The sequence below is a fragment of the Lactuca saligna genome, chromosome 7, assembly GCF_052625555.1.
Source record: "Lactuca saligna cultivar CGN05327 chromosome 7, ASM5262555v1, whole genome shotgun sequence".
Lineage (NCBI taxonomy): Eukaryota > Viridiplantae > Streptophyta > Magnoliopsida > Asterales > Asteraceae > Lactuca > Lactuca saligna.
Window position 1 is genome coordinate 53715002 of NC_136423.1, and position 17375 is coordinate 53732376.

The 17375-nt window shown below is 31.3% G+C and overlaps 1 protein-coding gene across 1 annotated transcript; it reads left to right on the forward strand.

Annotated features, from left to right (window-relative positions):
• Positions 1-11908: 11908 nt before the first annotated feature.
• MOL1 (Leucine-rich repeat transmembrane protein kinase family protein) lies at positions 11909-15794 on the forward strand. Its single transcript, XM_078963709.1, has 2 exons — positions 11909-14633; positions 15282-15794. The coding sequence occupies exons 1-2, from the start codon at positions 12197-12199 to the stop codon at positions 15584-15586; spliced, it is 2742 nt and encodes a 913-aa protein (XP_078819835.1). The 5' UTR covers positions 11909-12196; the 3' UTR covers positions 15587-15794.
• Positions 15795-17375: the final 1581 nt, after the last annotated feature.

Below are 17375 nucleotides of genomic sequence, written 5' to 3' on the forward strand. Positions count from 1 at the left end.
AGCTGATGAATCCCTCATTCAGCATAAACTTCAGGCCAAAGGATCCTTTGAAGCTCAAATGCAAAAGTTTTTAGAATATCAGTCCAAATCTAAATCTTCACAGCCTCCTCCCAGTAGCAGTAAGTCAAGGACTGATAGTGTTCTCGACAGGATTGATCGCAAAAGGTTTCAAGATGTTTTTACACGAAGAGTGAGCAGTGATAAGATCATCAAAGTTAAAGCCTCAAAACCTCATAACAAGAAAATTCTTACTTTGTTGATCACTCATCAAGGTCTTCAACATCCGTACACTGAAGTTGTCAAGAGAGATGAGCTGATCAGATACGAATACTCTGAATGGATGGAATTGCTCGAATTAGCATCCAAGCAAACTTCAGCTCTCTCTTCAGAACTGACCTGTGCTCTTCATTTACTGATCAAGAAAGTTCAGCGTCTGGATCTTGTTCCTACACAGCATCCTCAGCAGCAAGGCCCAAGTTCCTCAGTTCCAAGAATCAGAAGAACTAGATTTCAAGTTGATAGTGAAGATGTATTGGTTCTAAATTTTGGTGCTAAAGGAATAAACAACTCTCTTCCTATCGGTGTTGAGCCGGTTCAACATAAGTTTGTCTCTGTTCCTGAACATGGAATGTTTTATCTTGATTAAAATAGGAAAATGTGTTTTTCAGCGCACTACAGAAATTCCGAGAGCTCCAACAGAACATCTTGTTGGTTTAAGACAAATGTGCATGAGTCATCAAGATCTCTCTGGAGAGTTTCACATACTGATTGCTATGGAGTTACTGAATAGAAGACAAGAGCTGCTGGATAGTCCTTACTGGCCAGTGAAAGTAGAAGCTGAAGCTGAGTATGAAGAATTTATGTCCAGAGGTGTTCTAGTATAGCTGTATTTTGAACATCATCATATTGGGGGAGATTGTAAGGTCGAACCTTATAATATGATGATGTTTGAAACTGATCGCTCAGCATCAGCACGTAATCCAGCGTCAGCATCAGCATCAGCATACAAGTTGTTTAGTGTATATTTTTATATTCAATATTTTGTAACAGATTTAGTTTTTATCTTGTTTCCATAGTTATCGTTTATTAGTTAGCTGGAATATCCCTGATTTGTAGGGATTGTCTATAATAGTTCTATATAGTCTTTTTCTACAAGTTTGTGAGACGTCGTCTTTCATAAACCCCAATAGCCGCTTTGTGCAAACTATAATCTCTTTGTGAGATTATCATTCTTAGTGTAAGTTCTTTGTGAAACTTCGTTGTTTTTATTGATAGTCATTGTTTGATAAATTGTTTGATCTAAGGTTCTTTCATGTATCCACGAGTAGGTAGCGACATGATCTACAACTTTCATTTAGACACCGTCGGCTAATTTTGACTTTATTTTTAAAGTTATATTTTAATAGGCTCAGACAGTTAAAGTCCGTTAAAAAATCATAATTTTGTCATCTGATGTTCGTTTTCGACTATATCATTGAGTTCTTTTTAATGAGATCTTCAATTTTCATTTAGGATGTGTTGGCTATATATCGATCGATCTAAAATTCGATTTCCAAGTTGGATACTGTTATGCAAAATCTTAGAAAAATCATAACTTCCTCAAATGAAGTCAGATTTGGATGTTCTCTATATGCACGCTCTCCGTTTAACATATAATATGACTTTCTTTTATATTGCTAAGGCTAAAAATATTTCGTCAAAAATTTACTTTTTACGATACGTGGAGTCGTGTCGGTTTTATCGCAAAACTTTGACGGGTCATAACTTCTTCCTTATAAGTCGGATTTCAGCATTCTTTATATTTACGAAATCTTTGTCACATATACTATACTTTGGTTACGATTATTTATTCTAGATAATCTTCTATCAAAATGTCATTTTTAATGTTTATTGTCTCTTAATTGACCAGCCTGAATCTGCGGGTGTTACATTTTGGGAGAAAGTTTGTGCGGTGTTTTATGAGTTAACGGGAAGTGAAAACCAAAATCCTGATCAAATTAACTCGAAGTGGTGCGATATTCGACTAAAATGCACCGAATTTAGAGGAATTTGCAACAACCTCCTAAACATACGAAAAGCAGGCCAAATGATTTTGATGTCTCTAAGGTGGATTTGGACAAATTTGAAAAAATAGCACCAACCCGCAAAGCTTTTCCGTGTGTGAAACATTAGCTAAAGTTGAAAGATGCTCCGAAATGGAAAGAGCAAACGGAAGGAAGTTCACAATCTTCCGGTTTAAAGCGTTCAAGAAACCCAATGTACCTTCCCAACAATCGAACAGTGAACACACTTTGACATCAATGATGATCCACTCGATCTTGAAGACGAGCAACCTCTTTGTCGGTCCGTTGGAAGCAATAAAGCAAAAAAAAAAAGCGTTTTCGAGATCTAGTGTTATGGATCAATTTAGAGAGAAATTTGATCGTTATGTGCACGGTCAAGAAACGAAGGCGGAGATGTTGAGTCCGGTAGAACAAAAAATGATAGAAACACAATTGGTGATAAAAAAAACCAATATATAAATCTTGAAAATGAAAGTGGACGACCTCAAAGGCGAATATTTAGAACTATTTCTCACGATGAAGAAGTCTATTCGAGTCCGACGTAGGAATAGGGGATAGTTTTTTAGTTAAGCTTGATAATTTTAAGTTTTTTATTTTTAATGTTTTTTATTATTTTATTTTAATTAATGTAATTTTTATTTTTAATGTTATTTTTATTTATTTTATTTTAGTTAATGTAATTTGGTATGTTAAATTAATGAAAACTAGTACTTTAAAAAAAATATGATTTTATGTATTTTTTTTAAATTTAATTTTAAAAAAATGATGTGAAGTGGTGTGTTTAGTAGTAGGTATCCTGTGGTTAGTGGTAAAAAGTGTGTTGATGATGTGACACCACCATTATAGTGGTTAGTGATGGGTATAACAGATGACTTTATACTCACCACTAATCACTATTGTGGTGGGTATTACATGATCACCCCACACTCCTTAGCATTAACCATGGAATAACTATCACTATACACACCACTCCACCTTATTTTTTTAATTAAATTTAAATTAAAAATACATAAAAACCATATAACTTTTTTAAAATACTAGCTTTTCATTAAATTAAAATATCAAATTAAATTAAATAAAACTACATTAATTAAGATAAATCTCATTAAAATTATAATTACATTAATTAAAATAAAAAAATAAAAATAACATTAAAAAAATCTCAAAATACGAAGTATAAGTAAAATAAAATACCTCCTATTCCTACGTCAGACTTGAATCAACTCTTTTATCGTGAGAAAAAACTCCAAATCTTCGCTATCGAGGTCATCCACTTTCATTTTCAAGATTTTCATATCGGTTTTTGTTTGAAGCATCTCTTGTGCCTCTTGAAATGACGTTTGTGCTTCATTCATTTTTTTTCCATCCGAGTAATCATCTCCGCCTTTGTCTCTTAAACTTGCACATATCGATCAAATTTCTCTCCAAAATGATCCATAACACTAGAGTCCTAAGTCGTTGAAGTCGCTTTTTTGCTTTATTTCTTCCAACGGGCCGACAAACAGGTTGCTTGTCTTCAAGATCAAGCGGATCATCATTGATGTCAATCTGTGTTCGCTCATCCGATTGTTAGGAAGTTACATCAAGGTTTCGTGAACGTTTTGAATCGAAAGATTGTGAAGTTCCTTCCATTTGCTCTTTCATTTTGGAGCATCTTTCAACTTTAGTCACGGCTTCACATACTAAAAAGCTTTACAGGTTGGCGCTATTTTTTCAAAATTGTCCAAATCTGTCATGAAGACATCGAAATTGTTTAACCCGTTTCTTCGTATGTTTAGGAGGTTGTTGTAAATTCTTCCAAATTCGGTGCATTTTAGTCGGATATCGCGCCGCTTCGAGCGAAAACAACAATGTCCAAAAATAAAAAATCATTAAGGTTGGTCACTACCGCATTGCTGATTTTGATAAATTTAATGACAGGCATGCAAGTCACTTTTTTATACCTTCCATTTATATGGTTTTATAAGATTGAGTACATGTGATGAACTCTCCCCTTTCTATCCTCTAGTCTCTAGTACGTGTAATCAATTCCTAAAACTTTGTACGTTGCTTGGAGTTGAGGTAATGATAGATATGATGTATGTCATGCATTTCATATTTTACACTGTCATATGCTTGTGAGTTTTTATGTAGTTTAGTGTAGTATTTATGTTATATGTGATGTTTATCTGTCTGGGGTTAGATTTTAGAATTTGGTCTTTGGATCTGTCTTTGGATCTAAACAAAAATAGTAATCTCATTTACCTTTTCCCTTTCCCTTTCCCTATGTACTAAAGGTTCAAATTGAAAGTCCTAACAAGTAATAAATTGATGGGTCCTTTGGAGTACATACATTCACGAGGTGTGTGATAAGTATTTTTCCCATCACTTCCAACCTCGTGATTGTAAATAGCGTATCAATTTAACTATAAGGGTAAATTACGAAATTGTCCAGAGTGTCGAACTATGTAAAAAAATCAGTAAGATTATAAATTATCAAAGAAACTAAGCCAAACCAGAAAAAAAAGTTGTTTATATTCTTAGAAAAATGGTATAACACCATGTGTTATACCATTTCATTCTCATTTTTCAACTTTTCTTTCATTTTTTCCCCCATTTCTCTCCAACCCTACCTTATTTATTCTCTCGTTTTGGGGGAAATGAATAGTATAACACTATGTGTTATACTATTCATTTCCTCCAAAATATGGATAAACTTTGAGTTATCAGTTTTAGTCCCTATTTTTATATATTTATACATTATTAGTTTATTTTATCTACTAATTATAATGTAAATTTATTATCTAATACTCATAATATTGTATTATGTATTAAATTATATTAATTATTTATAAATATAAAGTTTATTTTTTGTTTATCAAATTCATATGAAAATTTAAATATATATTGAAATTTTAAAATACGATAACGTATTTTACAAAAACTTATAATTACGTGTTATAAATATAATCTTATTTATTTAATAATATTGTAATGAAAAAAAATATAGATTATATATTTGTTAAAACTAAATTAGTAGAATGAGTATAATTGACAATATATATAAGTTTGAAAAATGAAATATATTAGAAATATATTTTTTTAGGGTAAAAATTGGGTAAAAAATAAAGTAGGATATAGATCTTAAAACTTAGCATATCATCTCACAATAATATTCATAGATCATATTTGCAATAATTAGATATATAATTAAATGAATAATATAATCACATAAATTTTACATACATATAAACACCAAGACTTGCATAGACTCTTTGAAAATTAAGAATCACGCTTTCATATAAGAAAAATATTTTAGACATGCATAATCTCTTTGAATTGTGCAAACCAAACATCATTCATGTAAAACATATTATGCAAGAAAAACACCTTGTCATATTTATGCAATTTTATATTAAGCACGTCCAAAAGTCATTACATAAATAATATTAGTGCATTTATAAAAAAAAAAATTATCCTTTTGCTTAATTTTAGACATTTATCTACAGGAGCAAACTCATTCAAAGTTTAATAGTTTATTATAAAAACTATCGACAAAAAAATTATATTAATCAATAAAAATGAAATAATAACAAAAACTATGTTATATATATATATATATATATATATATATATATATATATATATATATATATATATATATATCAATAATAATAGTAATAATAATCGTAAATTATTTCACTAGATTTGAGAAAATAAAAAATCAAAATGTTTTTTAAGTTTACATAATACATCTCTAATTATTATTAAACGATAAACTTTATGACATCATCAAAAACAATTTGGATTGTTGATTGTGTTTTTTTTATAGGTTTTACACCCTTAGATCAATTTGTTTGCATCACCTTGATCAAACAAGAAGTCAACCCGTTTGTTTTGAAGCCTCACGCAATGATTTTGAAGTTTCCAAAATCAAAATCTGTTACCAATTTTAATTTTTATTCGTTATATTAAAAAATTAAATGTAGGAATTGAATGAAAATGATACTTGAATTCTTTCCAAACTTACAACTACAAAATTGGTTCCTTATTACTATAAACCTTAAATTTAGGCTCTATTTCCATTCAAAATTGATTTCCAAATATATTGTATGTTGAAATTTCGAAAACTATTAATTTTAAATTTTAAAAGTTTCGGATATTATTATGAACCAATACCCTTTCAAGCATTATATCTTCTATTTTAAGTTTAAATGTGATTTCAATTGATTACCTACTAATTTTCATCATATTGACTTGTATATATATTTTAAACCTTTTTAATAATTGATTTACACAAACATTCTGACATAATTCCTCCGCATAAAACAAAGGTAAAAAAAACATCAAAATTCCCATCAGTCTGATTAGTCGAATAAATATATGTACTTCTTCCTTAAATCCTTTTAATCTGTAAGTTTGATATTGTTTTCGAATTTATATGTTTTATTCATTCATATGGTTCTTTGTTAAATACTTATAACTTGGATGTATAATGTTGTTGTTTTTTTTTGATTTTTTTTTTTTGATGTTGTGTTTGATTTTTGGCTCCATCTTTTTAATCGGTAACTATGATCATATTTTCGAAAACAGTAAACTCAATGTTAAAATTGGATGTTATATATAATCAAATTATGATGTTACATGTGTGTATACCTTTGTAAAAAATCAATAGACAAGACAAGAGAGGACATGACATAATATAACAGACGGGTTGTACAAAAGACATAAACGCCCTTATTAAAAAGTTTTTTTATGTCTCCGATAGTAACAGAACAAGAATAAAAAATATACCTTCTCAATAACTTATGTGAGCTTTAAAGTTAAATATAAGCATGTTGTGAAAGATGAAATAGGCTCCCGTATTCTTTGTTCAAAAAGAATTGGTCCCATACATGGGCAGGTAAGAATGCATGGTATGATAGAAGTGTGTACTCAACTAGAGTCAACATTTGACCCTGAGATACCAAAAACACCCCTCAGGACCTTCTGAAAAAAATCAGGTATACTCAAGGACCAAAAGTGTAATCTACTCTAAACTTAATTTATATATACATACATACATACATATATATATATATATATATATATATATTGTTGTTATGCTATACTTTTTTTTAGTTTTGGTCCAAAGGCAAAATGGTCATTTAAAAAAAACACTAACAGTTAAGCTGTTAACTTAGGCAATTATAAAAGTTTTATGAAACAGTGAAACAATGTCCAAAAAATGCAACCTGATTCTTTCAGGGATCAAAACTAAAAAAATCAACTAAACAGAGGGACCAAATATGAAAATTACTAAATATAAATGAAAAAACTTTTGTTTATACTGATCCCCCCCTCCACTCTCTAGTTTTGAGGTCATGGTGGTGGATTGAGCTTCAATACTTCTATCTCTAATTTGCTCTTTGCTTTGTAGTAAGGAATGTTCTTTACTACCACTAGATCATTTCTTGCACGTTCAGCATCCATTGATATAATTCCTGATGTATTTCAAATTCAATAACAAAACAGTAATTGATTAATTTCTCATTGAAGTTAATAAATTATAAATTTATCTCACTTCTTGCTCATCCAAGTTGTCTCATTGCTACCACATCACGAAGTTGATCATATCGCATATTTTTCTAAATAAGAAACACTAATATCAACAAAAGAAGTTATTTAATTTTGTAATAAAGTTGAAATAAAAAAATTAATAAATAAATAAATAAGAAGAAGAAGAAGAACCTTGTATTACCACCATATTGTATGTTTGACCTCATCATCATATTTGAATCCACCCATAATTTGAGGCATTGTGATTAACCAAAATGCTACAATGTTTGGATGTTTCATGCTATCAATAATACGCTGAAACACAAAAACAGATGTTTTGAAGTTTTGAAGTGAGATAATTGTTACAAGAGTAAAAGGGGTGGAATCGTAATTGGTGTTACCTCATAAGGGTTTTTTGTTTTTTTCATTATGTTGTAAGCTTTGCATGGAGGCTCGATAATCTGCAACCCCTAGAGAGAAACCCTAAAGAGATTTGAGCGTTTTAGGAGAGAAAAGAGGCCATTATTGATCTTTGAAGCTTGGTTTGGCAAGGCAAAGGAGATTCTAGCTAAGAGAAGGCAAGGGAAGTGGACATTCTTCGATTTTGGAGCTCAGAGCATCATCGTGGAGGTATATCTTGGCTTCCTTTCTCGGTTTTTATGATGAACATGGGGGTTTAGGGTTTCTTGACGCCTTTGTTGGTTAGATTTGATGTCCAATTCGTCCCTAATCATGATAAGGCTTGAGATGAGATCCATAGGGGTCCAGAAGAGCTGTATTCCTTAAGCTTTATGAGTGTTCATGAGAGTATTGGCCTATAGTTATGAGATATGGGGCTAAAACATCATTTATGAGCAAATAGTTGTTGTTTGAGCCCCAAGGTTTGGACTTTACGTGATTATCATGCTTGGGGAGGCCAGATCTATGAATGTATGGAGTAGATCTGACCTCAGGAGTGAGTTTGAGTTAATGCATGGCATGGACTCGCTGAGTCTGAAGAACAGACTTGGCGAGTAGCATGAAGACTGCCCAGCACCACTCAGCGAGTGGTCTTGCCGAGTTAAGGGATGGACTCGGTGAGTCAGGGAGAGTCATAGAGGGTTGACATGTGGACTGAGTCAAGCTGGAACTCGCCGAGTTGTTCTTGAGACTCGGCGAGTTGAGTCGTGGAGGCCCCACAAATCATGCCAGGTGGAACTCGTTGAGCTAGAAGAATACTCGTCGTGTCAAGTGAGGATCCCAGGGAAATCAGTGTATGTGCATAGACTCGCTGAGTCGCTATAGTGCACTCGCCGAGTCCGGTCAAAGTTGGTCGTTGACCATTGACCAGTGTTAACCTAGGTTGACTTGTTAAGGGATAGTCAACCTTAGTTGTGAAGTGTTATTTAGAGATGTATTGTGTTATAGGAGGACTATAGATCGGGAGATCGAGCACGAGTGATTTCAGGGACTTGCGAGTTACCGAGATACGTGAGGTGAGTCTTCTCACTATACTTTACCTTGAGTAGGTAACTAGAGTTATGTGATACAGTGTTTGTATGCTATATATGTGTTATGTGTTGCGCTGCATTATTCTTTGTGATTTATGATGTGCATGTTTACAGAGTTAGAACCTGAGGGTTCACAGAGTTTGGGTGCACGGACCCACAGAGTTATAGCCTCGAGTGGCTAATATGTGTTATATGTGGTATTTTGGGGAACTCACTAAGCTTTGTGCTTACAGTGTTTGGTGTTATTGTTTCAGGTACTAGTGACGACCGTGGGAAGGCGCCGGCTTGATCAGTACACACGCATGGGATTTATGATTTTGAGATCTGGGATTTTTGTATTACTTGGATTGAATTTCAAACATGGTTGTTTTATGAATACTAAGTGAATTATGTTTTTATAAAAATTGAAAATTTTGTTTTGAAATTTATGGTGTTACAGGTTTTATGTGGTTCATTTTGAAGGAACATAAATAAGTTGCTATTTTTTGAAATAAAAAGTTTTATTTCGCAATATAGCCATAAAATAACAATGTATTTTGAAAGTATATTGTCAAATGTTGGATTATACTTGTGTAGACCCATTTTCACACATGGTTGGCTATATATAGTTGTTTTCCGTGCACAAGTAAAAAATGTTTGAAGATACTTATATGTGACGAGCAAGGTCATTGAACTAATAAAACAAAAAATGTTATATATATATATATATATATATATATATATATATATATATATATATATATGTACCGATTTTAGTGTAGTTTCTACACATCTCAATAATACCAATAACTCTGCTTTTTTATAATTATTCTGTAATATATATATATATATATATATATATATATATATATATATATATATATATATATATATATATACCGATTTTAGTGTAATTTCTACACATATCAATAATACCAATAACTCTGCTTTTTTATAATTATTCTGTAATATATATATATATATATATATATATATATATATATATATATATATATATATATATATATATATATATACCAATTTTAGTGTAATTTCTACACATATCAATAATACCAATAACTCTGCTTTTTTATAATTATTCTGTAATATATATATATATATATATATATATATATATATATATATATATATATATATATATAAATTTGTATTTTATTTATGTGTTCCCCACGTTTAACGCGGGTCATAATCTAGTTGCTATCTCAAATTGAACTAGTCACCCCGCTTTTTAATTTTATATTTTTTTGTCTAAATCTAAAATTTTGTTGAGCATTTTATCTAAACATCAAATTTTATTTCACATAGGTAGAGATTGTTAAATTTTGAAAAATGAAACGAAGGAAAAAAGATTATTTGAAAAATTATAAAGCTCTATTTTAGGGATGCATACACACATTTGAAAAATTATAAAGCTCTATTTTAGGGGTGCATACACACATGTAAATGAAGTTGAATCATGAGTTTAAAGTTTGAATTTTGAAGTTGAAATAATGATTCTATATTTATTTTCATCATTTTTGGTTTTCTTATCCATTGAAAATATCTTTAAATCTAGGTCAAGTTTTTTTTTTTTTTTTTTTTTTTTTTTTTTTTTTTTTTTCTCGTAAGTCTATTTACTAAAGCATGTATGTATCGAACCATATGGCCTTTTTTGCTTGTTATTATTATTTTTTTGTGTATCATTTTTTAAAAATTTAAACCAACAATTTAAATATGTCTAAAATTTCCAGTTATTTTTTTGGAAACATATTCTCATAAGTTGGTGACTTCTTAAAAGGTATAGATACAAACTTTAATGTTTCTATTTGCTCGCATTCAATTAATGTATCCCTTATAATTTACTAGACGAATTCACACGCTTTGCGCGGCGCAAGTTAAAAATATATTGTTAAAATATAGTTTTCAGACACTTTTTAGTTAATTCAATTAATCAATTTAGGTTCTTTTACTATTATTATATTTAATGTTTTCCTTTTAACTACGGTATATATATATATATATATATATATATATATATATATATATATATATATATATATATATATATTGAATTCTTTTAAAACATTATTTGATATTTTACTTTAGATTTTAAATTTTACACTAAATTATTAAGCCTATTTGATATATTAATGTAGGTTATTTATTTAACTATATATTGAAGTTAACAAATTAAGTATATCATATTGATAAGTCACAAATTCTTCTATTTATTATAATATTTACAACTAAAAATATATTTAAGTTAATAAATTAAGTATATTGTATGGAAATATAAAAAGTTTGAAGTTTCAAATTAATATGGTGAAAGAAAATATGTTTTCTTTATAATATAGTATGATATGATTCTAAACATTAGTTGCAATTAATTAGTACATCCAAATAGTCCATAAATGATATTTTTTTTTAAACGACATACATCAAACACTCCAAATCAGTTTGATCACTTATCCAAAACTCTATTATTTATTGTATGCACCATTATAATTTGATCAACTACACAATGAATTCATTAGCTTTGGTTCTTGAGAATATTTTTTTTAAACTAAAGGCTTTACTCACATCAGGTAACAAGTAGGTTACATGAAAACCGACTAAAAGTATATAAATGACCAAATTTAAAATTAAAAAAATTTTTAAAAAAAAATCTGGTTTTATCGGAACTAAAACACTTTCAAGATAAAACCGATATTTTTATTGAAAATTGAAAGGTTTTTATGTCATTTGTCATATAATTCTAATAAAATTAACTTTTATATTATTATTTTTTTGATTTTGGTTAACAGAATTTCACTATAGAACTAGAACTTGTGTTGATAATGTCTTTTTGTGGAAGGAGTATAGAGTACTTCACGAGTTATTATCCGATCTTCCGACCCCATGGCCATTGCAATTGGCAATACTTCCAAAAGCAATTCAAAACCCCAGCTTACGACTTCACAGTATGATGCCATTCCCTCCTTTTCTGCCAACTTTTTTGCAGTCCCAATGCATTAATAAATCATAATTACGACGAGCATAAATTGACCTAACTTTCTTCGATGTGTGTAATTCAATCCGTTCACAAGAAAACCCCTAATCGAGTTCTTGGATTCAACCTTTCTTCCCCTCTCCAGCTGTAGGTTTGAGATGGAGATTCTTTATTGTTATCTCTTCTTCATGTTCATCTTCTCCGTTTCATCTGCTTCCGATCCTTTCTCAGAAGCACTATTGAGCTTGAAATCAGAGTTCACTGTTCCACCAGATGTTTTAAACGATTGGGTTATCCCTCAAGAACAAAACCCATCTCCAAATATTCATGCTTGTTCTTGGACGGGTGTACAATGCGATCAAAACTCGACAAAAGTCATCGGCTTAGACCTTTCTTTGAAAAATCTCAGTGGGGTTTTATCTGGGGTTCAGTTCAATCAGTTTGTTGACCTAATTGATCTAAACATAAGTCACAACTCGTTCTCCGGCGAACTCCCTATCGGGATCTTCAATCTCACCAGCTTGAAAACCCTTGACATTAGCAGAAACAATTTCTCCGGCGATTTCCCAATTGGAATATCCAATCTCCAGAACTTGGAAGTTCTTGATGCTTTCAGCAACAGCTTCTCGGGATCACTTCCGTCAGATGTCTGTGAAATTGCCTCTGTGAAAGTTCTTAACTTTGCTGGAAGTTATTTCAGTGGACCCATTCCAGGAGCATACGGATCATGCAAAAGTCTCGATTTTCTTCACCTCGCAGGCAATTCTCTAACTGGGTATCTACCAATCGAGTTTGGACACCTTCAAACTGTCACTCACATGGAGATCGGATACAATTCTTATCAAGGAAACATCCCATGGCAATTTGGTAATATGAGTGAGCTCCAGTATCTCGATATAGCCGGAGCTAATCTTTCAGGTCCAATCCCAAAGGATTTAGGTAAATTAACCAAACTTAACACACTTTTCCTCTTCAAAAACCATCTCTCTGGTTTAATCCCAGTGGAAATCGGCAACATTTTGACTCTTTCAAGCCTAGATCTTTCCGACAACATGCTTTCCGGCCCTATTCCAGATAGTTTTTCAGATTTGAAAAGCCTAAAATTGCTTAGCCTTATGTATAACGACATGAATGGTTCGATTCCCGAGGGCATCGCGAAGCTTCCAGAGCTCGAATCGCTTCTTATTTGGGATAATCTCTTTAGTGGCACACTTCCACAAGAATTGGGCAAACACTCTAAACTCATATCTGTCGATGTTTCATCAAATGGTTTTGTGGGTGTGATTCCTCCCGATATATGTTCACAAGGTGCGTTAGCGAAATTAATGCTCTTTTCGAATTATTTCACGGGTTCCCTTTCGTCAATTTCCAATTGTTCTTCTCTTATTCGTATTCGCCTCGAAGACAATTCGTTTTCCGGTGATATATCTTTGGATTTCAAGCTTCTTAGTAATGTCTCTTATATCGATTTATCTGGGAATAGGTTTACCAATGGGATTCCTTCTGATATATTTCTTGCTTCAAATCTCGAGTTTTTTAGCGTCTCTAATAATCCCGAACTTGGTGGGACCCTCCCGGAAAAAACATGGTCGTCGCCGGCGCTCCAGAACTTTTCAGCTTCGTCTTGCAATATCTCCGGCGAAATCCCCGGATTCCAGTTCTGTAAGTCGTTATACTCCATTGAACTGAACCAGAATCACTTATCCGGAATCATCCCAGAAAGTTTATCCGTTTGCAACAGCCTCGAAACATTAAATTTGGCCGGAAATAACTTTTCCGGCGAGATTCCGGCGAAGTTAGGAAACTCCATGAAGTTGAAATCTCTTAACTTGTCAAACAACGATCTTTCAGGTCCAATTCCATTTACATCAATGGAAATTACTTCATTTCTTGGAAACCCAAACCTTTGTGGTGCACCCCTCGTAACCCCATGCCACAACGGGAATGGAATACACACCGGAATGGAATTAAGAAGCCGGAATCACAAAATAGCTTGGGTACTTATACTAAGTGCAATAGTAGTTGTACTCTTGGCTTCCCTTTTCGGGATCATTTACTACCGAAAACAAAACGTAAACCGGAACTGGAATCTCGATTCCTTCGGTGGATTACCAAATCTCACGGCTTCCGATGTTTTAAAAAGTTTTGATTCCATTGAAGCGATGGAATCCCCACATTCATCTAATTCCGTTTGCAAAGCGGTTTTGCTAACCGGGATGACTGTAATAGTGAGGAAAATCGAATGGGGGGCGAAAAGTTCGAATCTTTTGATGGATTTTGTGAACCGAATCGGGAATGCAAGACATAAGAATGTGATCCGGTTGTTGGGTTTTTGTTATGATAAGAATCTTGGGTATTTGTTGTATGAGTATTTGCCTAATGGGAATCTTGATGAAAAGATTGGAATCAAGAGAGATTGGGGTTCGAAACATCGGCTTGTGGTTAATATTGCAAAAGGCTTATGTTTTCTTCACCATGATTGTCGTCCGGCTATTTCTCATGGAAATTTGAAGGCAAGTAATGTTGTTTTTGATGAAAATATGGAGCCGCGTTTGGCCGAATTCGCATTCAAAACAATATCTGCAATGGAATCAGGTAATAAGCTATATATGAGTGTTTCTTTTAGTTAATGCAGAAGTTAGCTGATAAGCTAGTTTTTTTTTGAGTTTTTTTAAGTTGTTATGTTTGGCAAATCAAGAAGTAGCTTATAAGCTAGCTTTTAAAAAAAATTATTTAAACTAGCTTTTCAGTTTTTTAAAAATTTTCAAATATACCATTAATTAGTTATAAATAACATATTTTTAAACAATTTTTTATATCATTTTATATCTTCCAGCTAGCTTATCAATTAGTTTTTACCAAACGTCATTTTATATCAGCTAGTTTTTCAGTAAGTTGGTAGTTAGTTTTTTAGTTAACAGTTACTCTTTCAGCTAACACCTATCTTTCAGCTAATACGTCAAACATAGTCAGTCTTGATAAAGAAAGTTAGACAAAGTAGCTTTTTTCCGATTAAGTCCATAACCTTTTACAAATTTCTTTCATTTATTTTGGACTAATCACAACAATAACCAAAATTAAAAAGTTAATATCACAAAATGACCACATTCTTATCTTTTATAACAAAATAACCACTCATTTCATGCATGGGTTTCGTGAAATACTTTTTTAAAAAGCACATTGCAATTTCTTGCATTTAACCATTTTCCTGAATATATTTTAAACATCATTTATCTATGGCAGGCGAATACAACGGTGTCACGGATCACGAGTTGAAAGACGATATATTTAACTTTGGAGAACTCGTTCTTGAAATTTTAACAAATGGAAAACGAAAAAAATGGGGAATGAGTGTACAACGGACACCGAAAGATGTTATTTTGAAGGAAATATATAATGAAAATGAAGTTGGTGCTTCTTCTTCTTCAAAGTCTACTCAAGAGGAAATAAAGGTTGTTCTTGAAGTTGTTCTTGGATGCACTACAAGCAAGGTTTCTGATAGGCCTTCAATGGAAGAAGTTCTAAAGATTCTTTCACGATTGAAATAATAATAAATCCCATGAGGAATTAAAGATGGATTGTGTATTTAATTAGTGTTTTGCAAGTAGGGTTTTAGTTTATAAAAATGTTGATATGTGGTTTCTAAAATGGTTTTGTTTTTTGCTTGTTTTAGAATGTTATATGTTGCGAATTTATGGTGTAGATAAATTGTTTATGGTCTCATTGATTAAAAAACATGAAATAGTAGTTTTTACAGCTTTTCGTGTATGTTTTGCTTTTTGGGTGAGTTGATCATTTTGCTTTATTGAATTGTATTTTCGGATCCTAAGTTGATGTTTTCACTTTGCTACTAGGGTAAAACCCTTCCTGGTGAAAAAGCATGAATAAAGTATATGTCATGTACCTACAAATGCGATTATATCTTCTTTTCTGTTTAAAATTATTTTTTGTTATCAAGGTTATTATTTATTAAAATTGTGATGTCATATGATTTCATCTAGGTAAATCTAGCCCGATCATATTAGGATCAGAGGGATGATCGTAAGATTGTTTGTAAAGTGAATCTAATATGAATCGTATAAAACTTTTTTGAATTGTTTATTGTTAAATGGTGTATTAGAAATGTATTTTTCATGTTACAAAGTATTTATTGTTAATTGATGAATGAATAAGTTTTTTATGTTACAAAGTATTTATTGTTAATTGATGAATGAATAAGTTTTTTATGTTAAACGATTTTATATTGCATCCCAATCTTTATAGCCTTAGATCATATATCCATTAGAATTTAAGATAAATCTTGCTTAGCGGGTTTAAGATGATCTAAAAATAATCCAATGGTTTTATTATTTTGTATTTTTTGAAGATTGATAGTTGTCTAGTAAAAAATGAATCAACTAATAAATGCTAGAAGTGATAGAAATAGATGAATAAGATAAAAAAAAAAATAAGGGATATTAAAGAGGTGTTTGGCTTAGCTTTTCAAACCTCAAAAGTTCTTTTTGAAAAAGTTACAAAAAGTCAGGATTTCCTGACTTTTCCAAAAAGTTGATTTTCCTTATGTAAAAACTTCAAAAGTAACTTCTAAAACTAGTTTGTCAAACATCTTTTGCTTTTTTTTCTTTTCCAAAAAGAATTTTTAGCTTTGAAAAGCTAAACCAAACACCCCCTAAGTAAAATTAACATAATCTCATGTAAACTTAAAGGAAATAACCCAAAATTTTACTTTTGCAAAATAATCGATTAGCCTCGAATGTTGTGTTCCGGATCGGAATTTGACTGGATCGTTAGCATGGTAAAACTGGCTCGTTACTGAGATCCCATATATATATATATATATATATATATATATATATATATATATATATATATATATATATATATATATATATCACATTTCGAAGATTTAAGTTCAAATGGTATTTTAGACTTAAGCCAATCTCCATTCTGGTCATTTCACAGTTCTTTTTTCTTTTTAAAGAGAATGTCTTCTGATAGTGAATAGTTCGAAGTTTTATGGGCAGTTACATATACATTACATTAACTTAAGCACATTACATATTTAAATGTTGTCTAAAATACAAATATCTTATTAGGAACATGCACAACATGTCAGTAATGTAATGCATTTTTAGATAAAATATTTCCTTTGAAGTGGTTATTGCTATTTAAGCCTTTTGTATGAGTAATAGTTATGTTAAGAGCAACTAGAACATCTACCGAGCTAGAAAAAAGAATATCTAGAACACGAAGTTCATGTCCAAAAAGTGAAGAACTTGTCTGAAATAAGGATGAGCATTTGGACCTCTGGACCGTCTAGGTCCAGGACCAGGACCT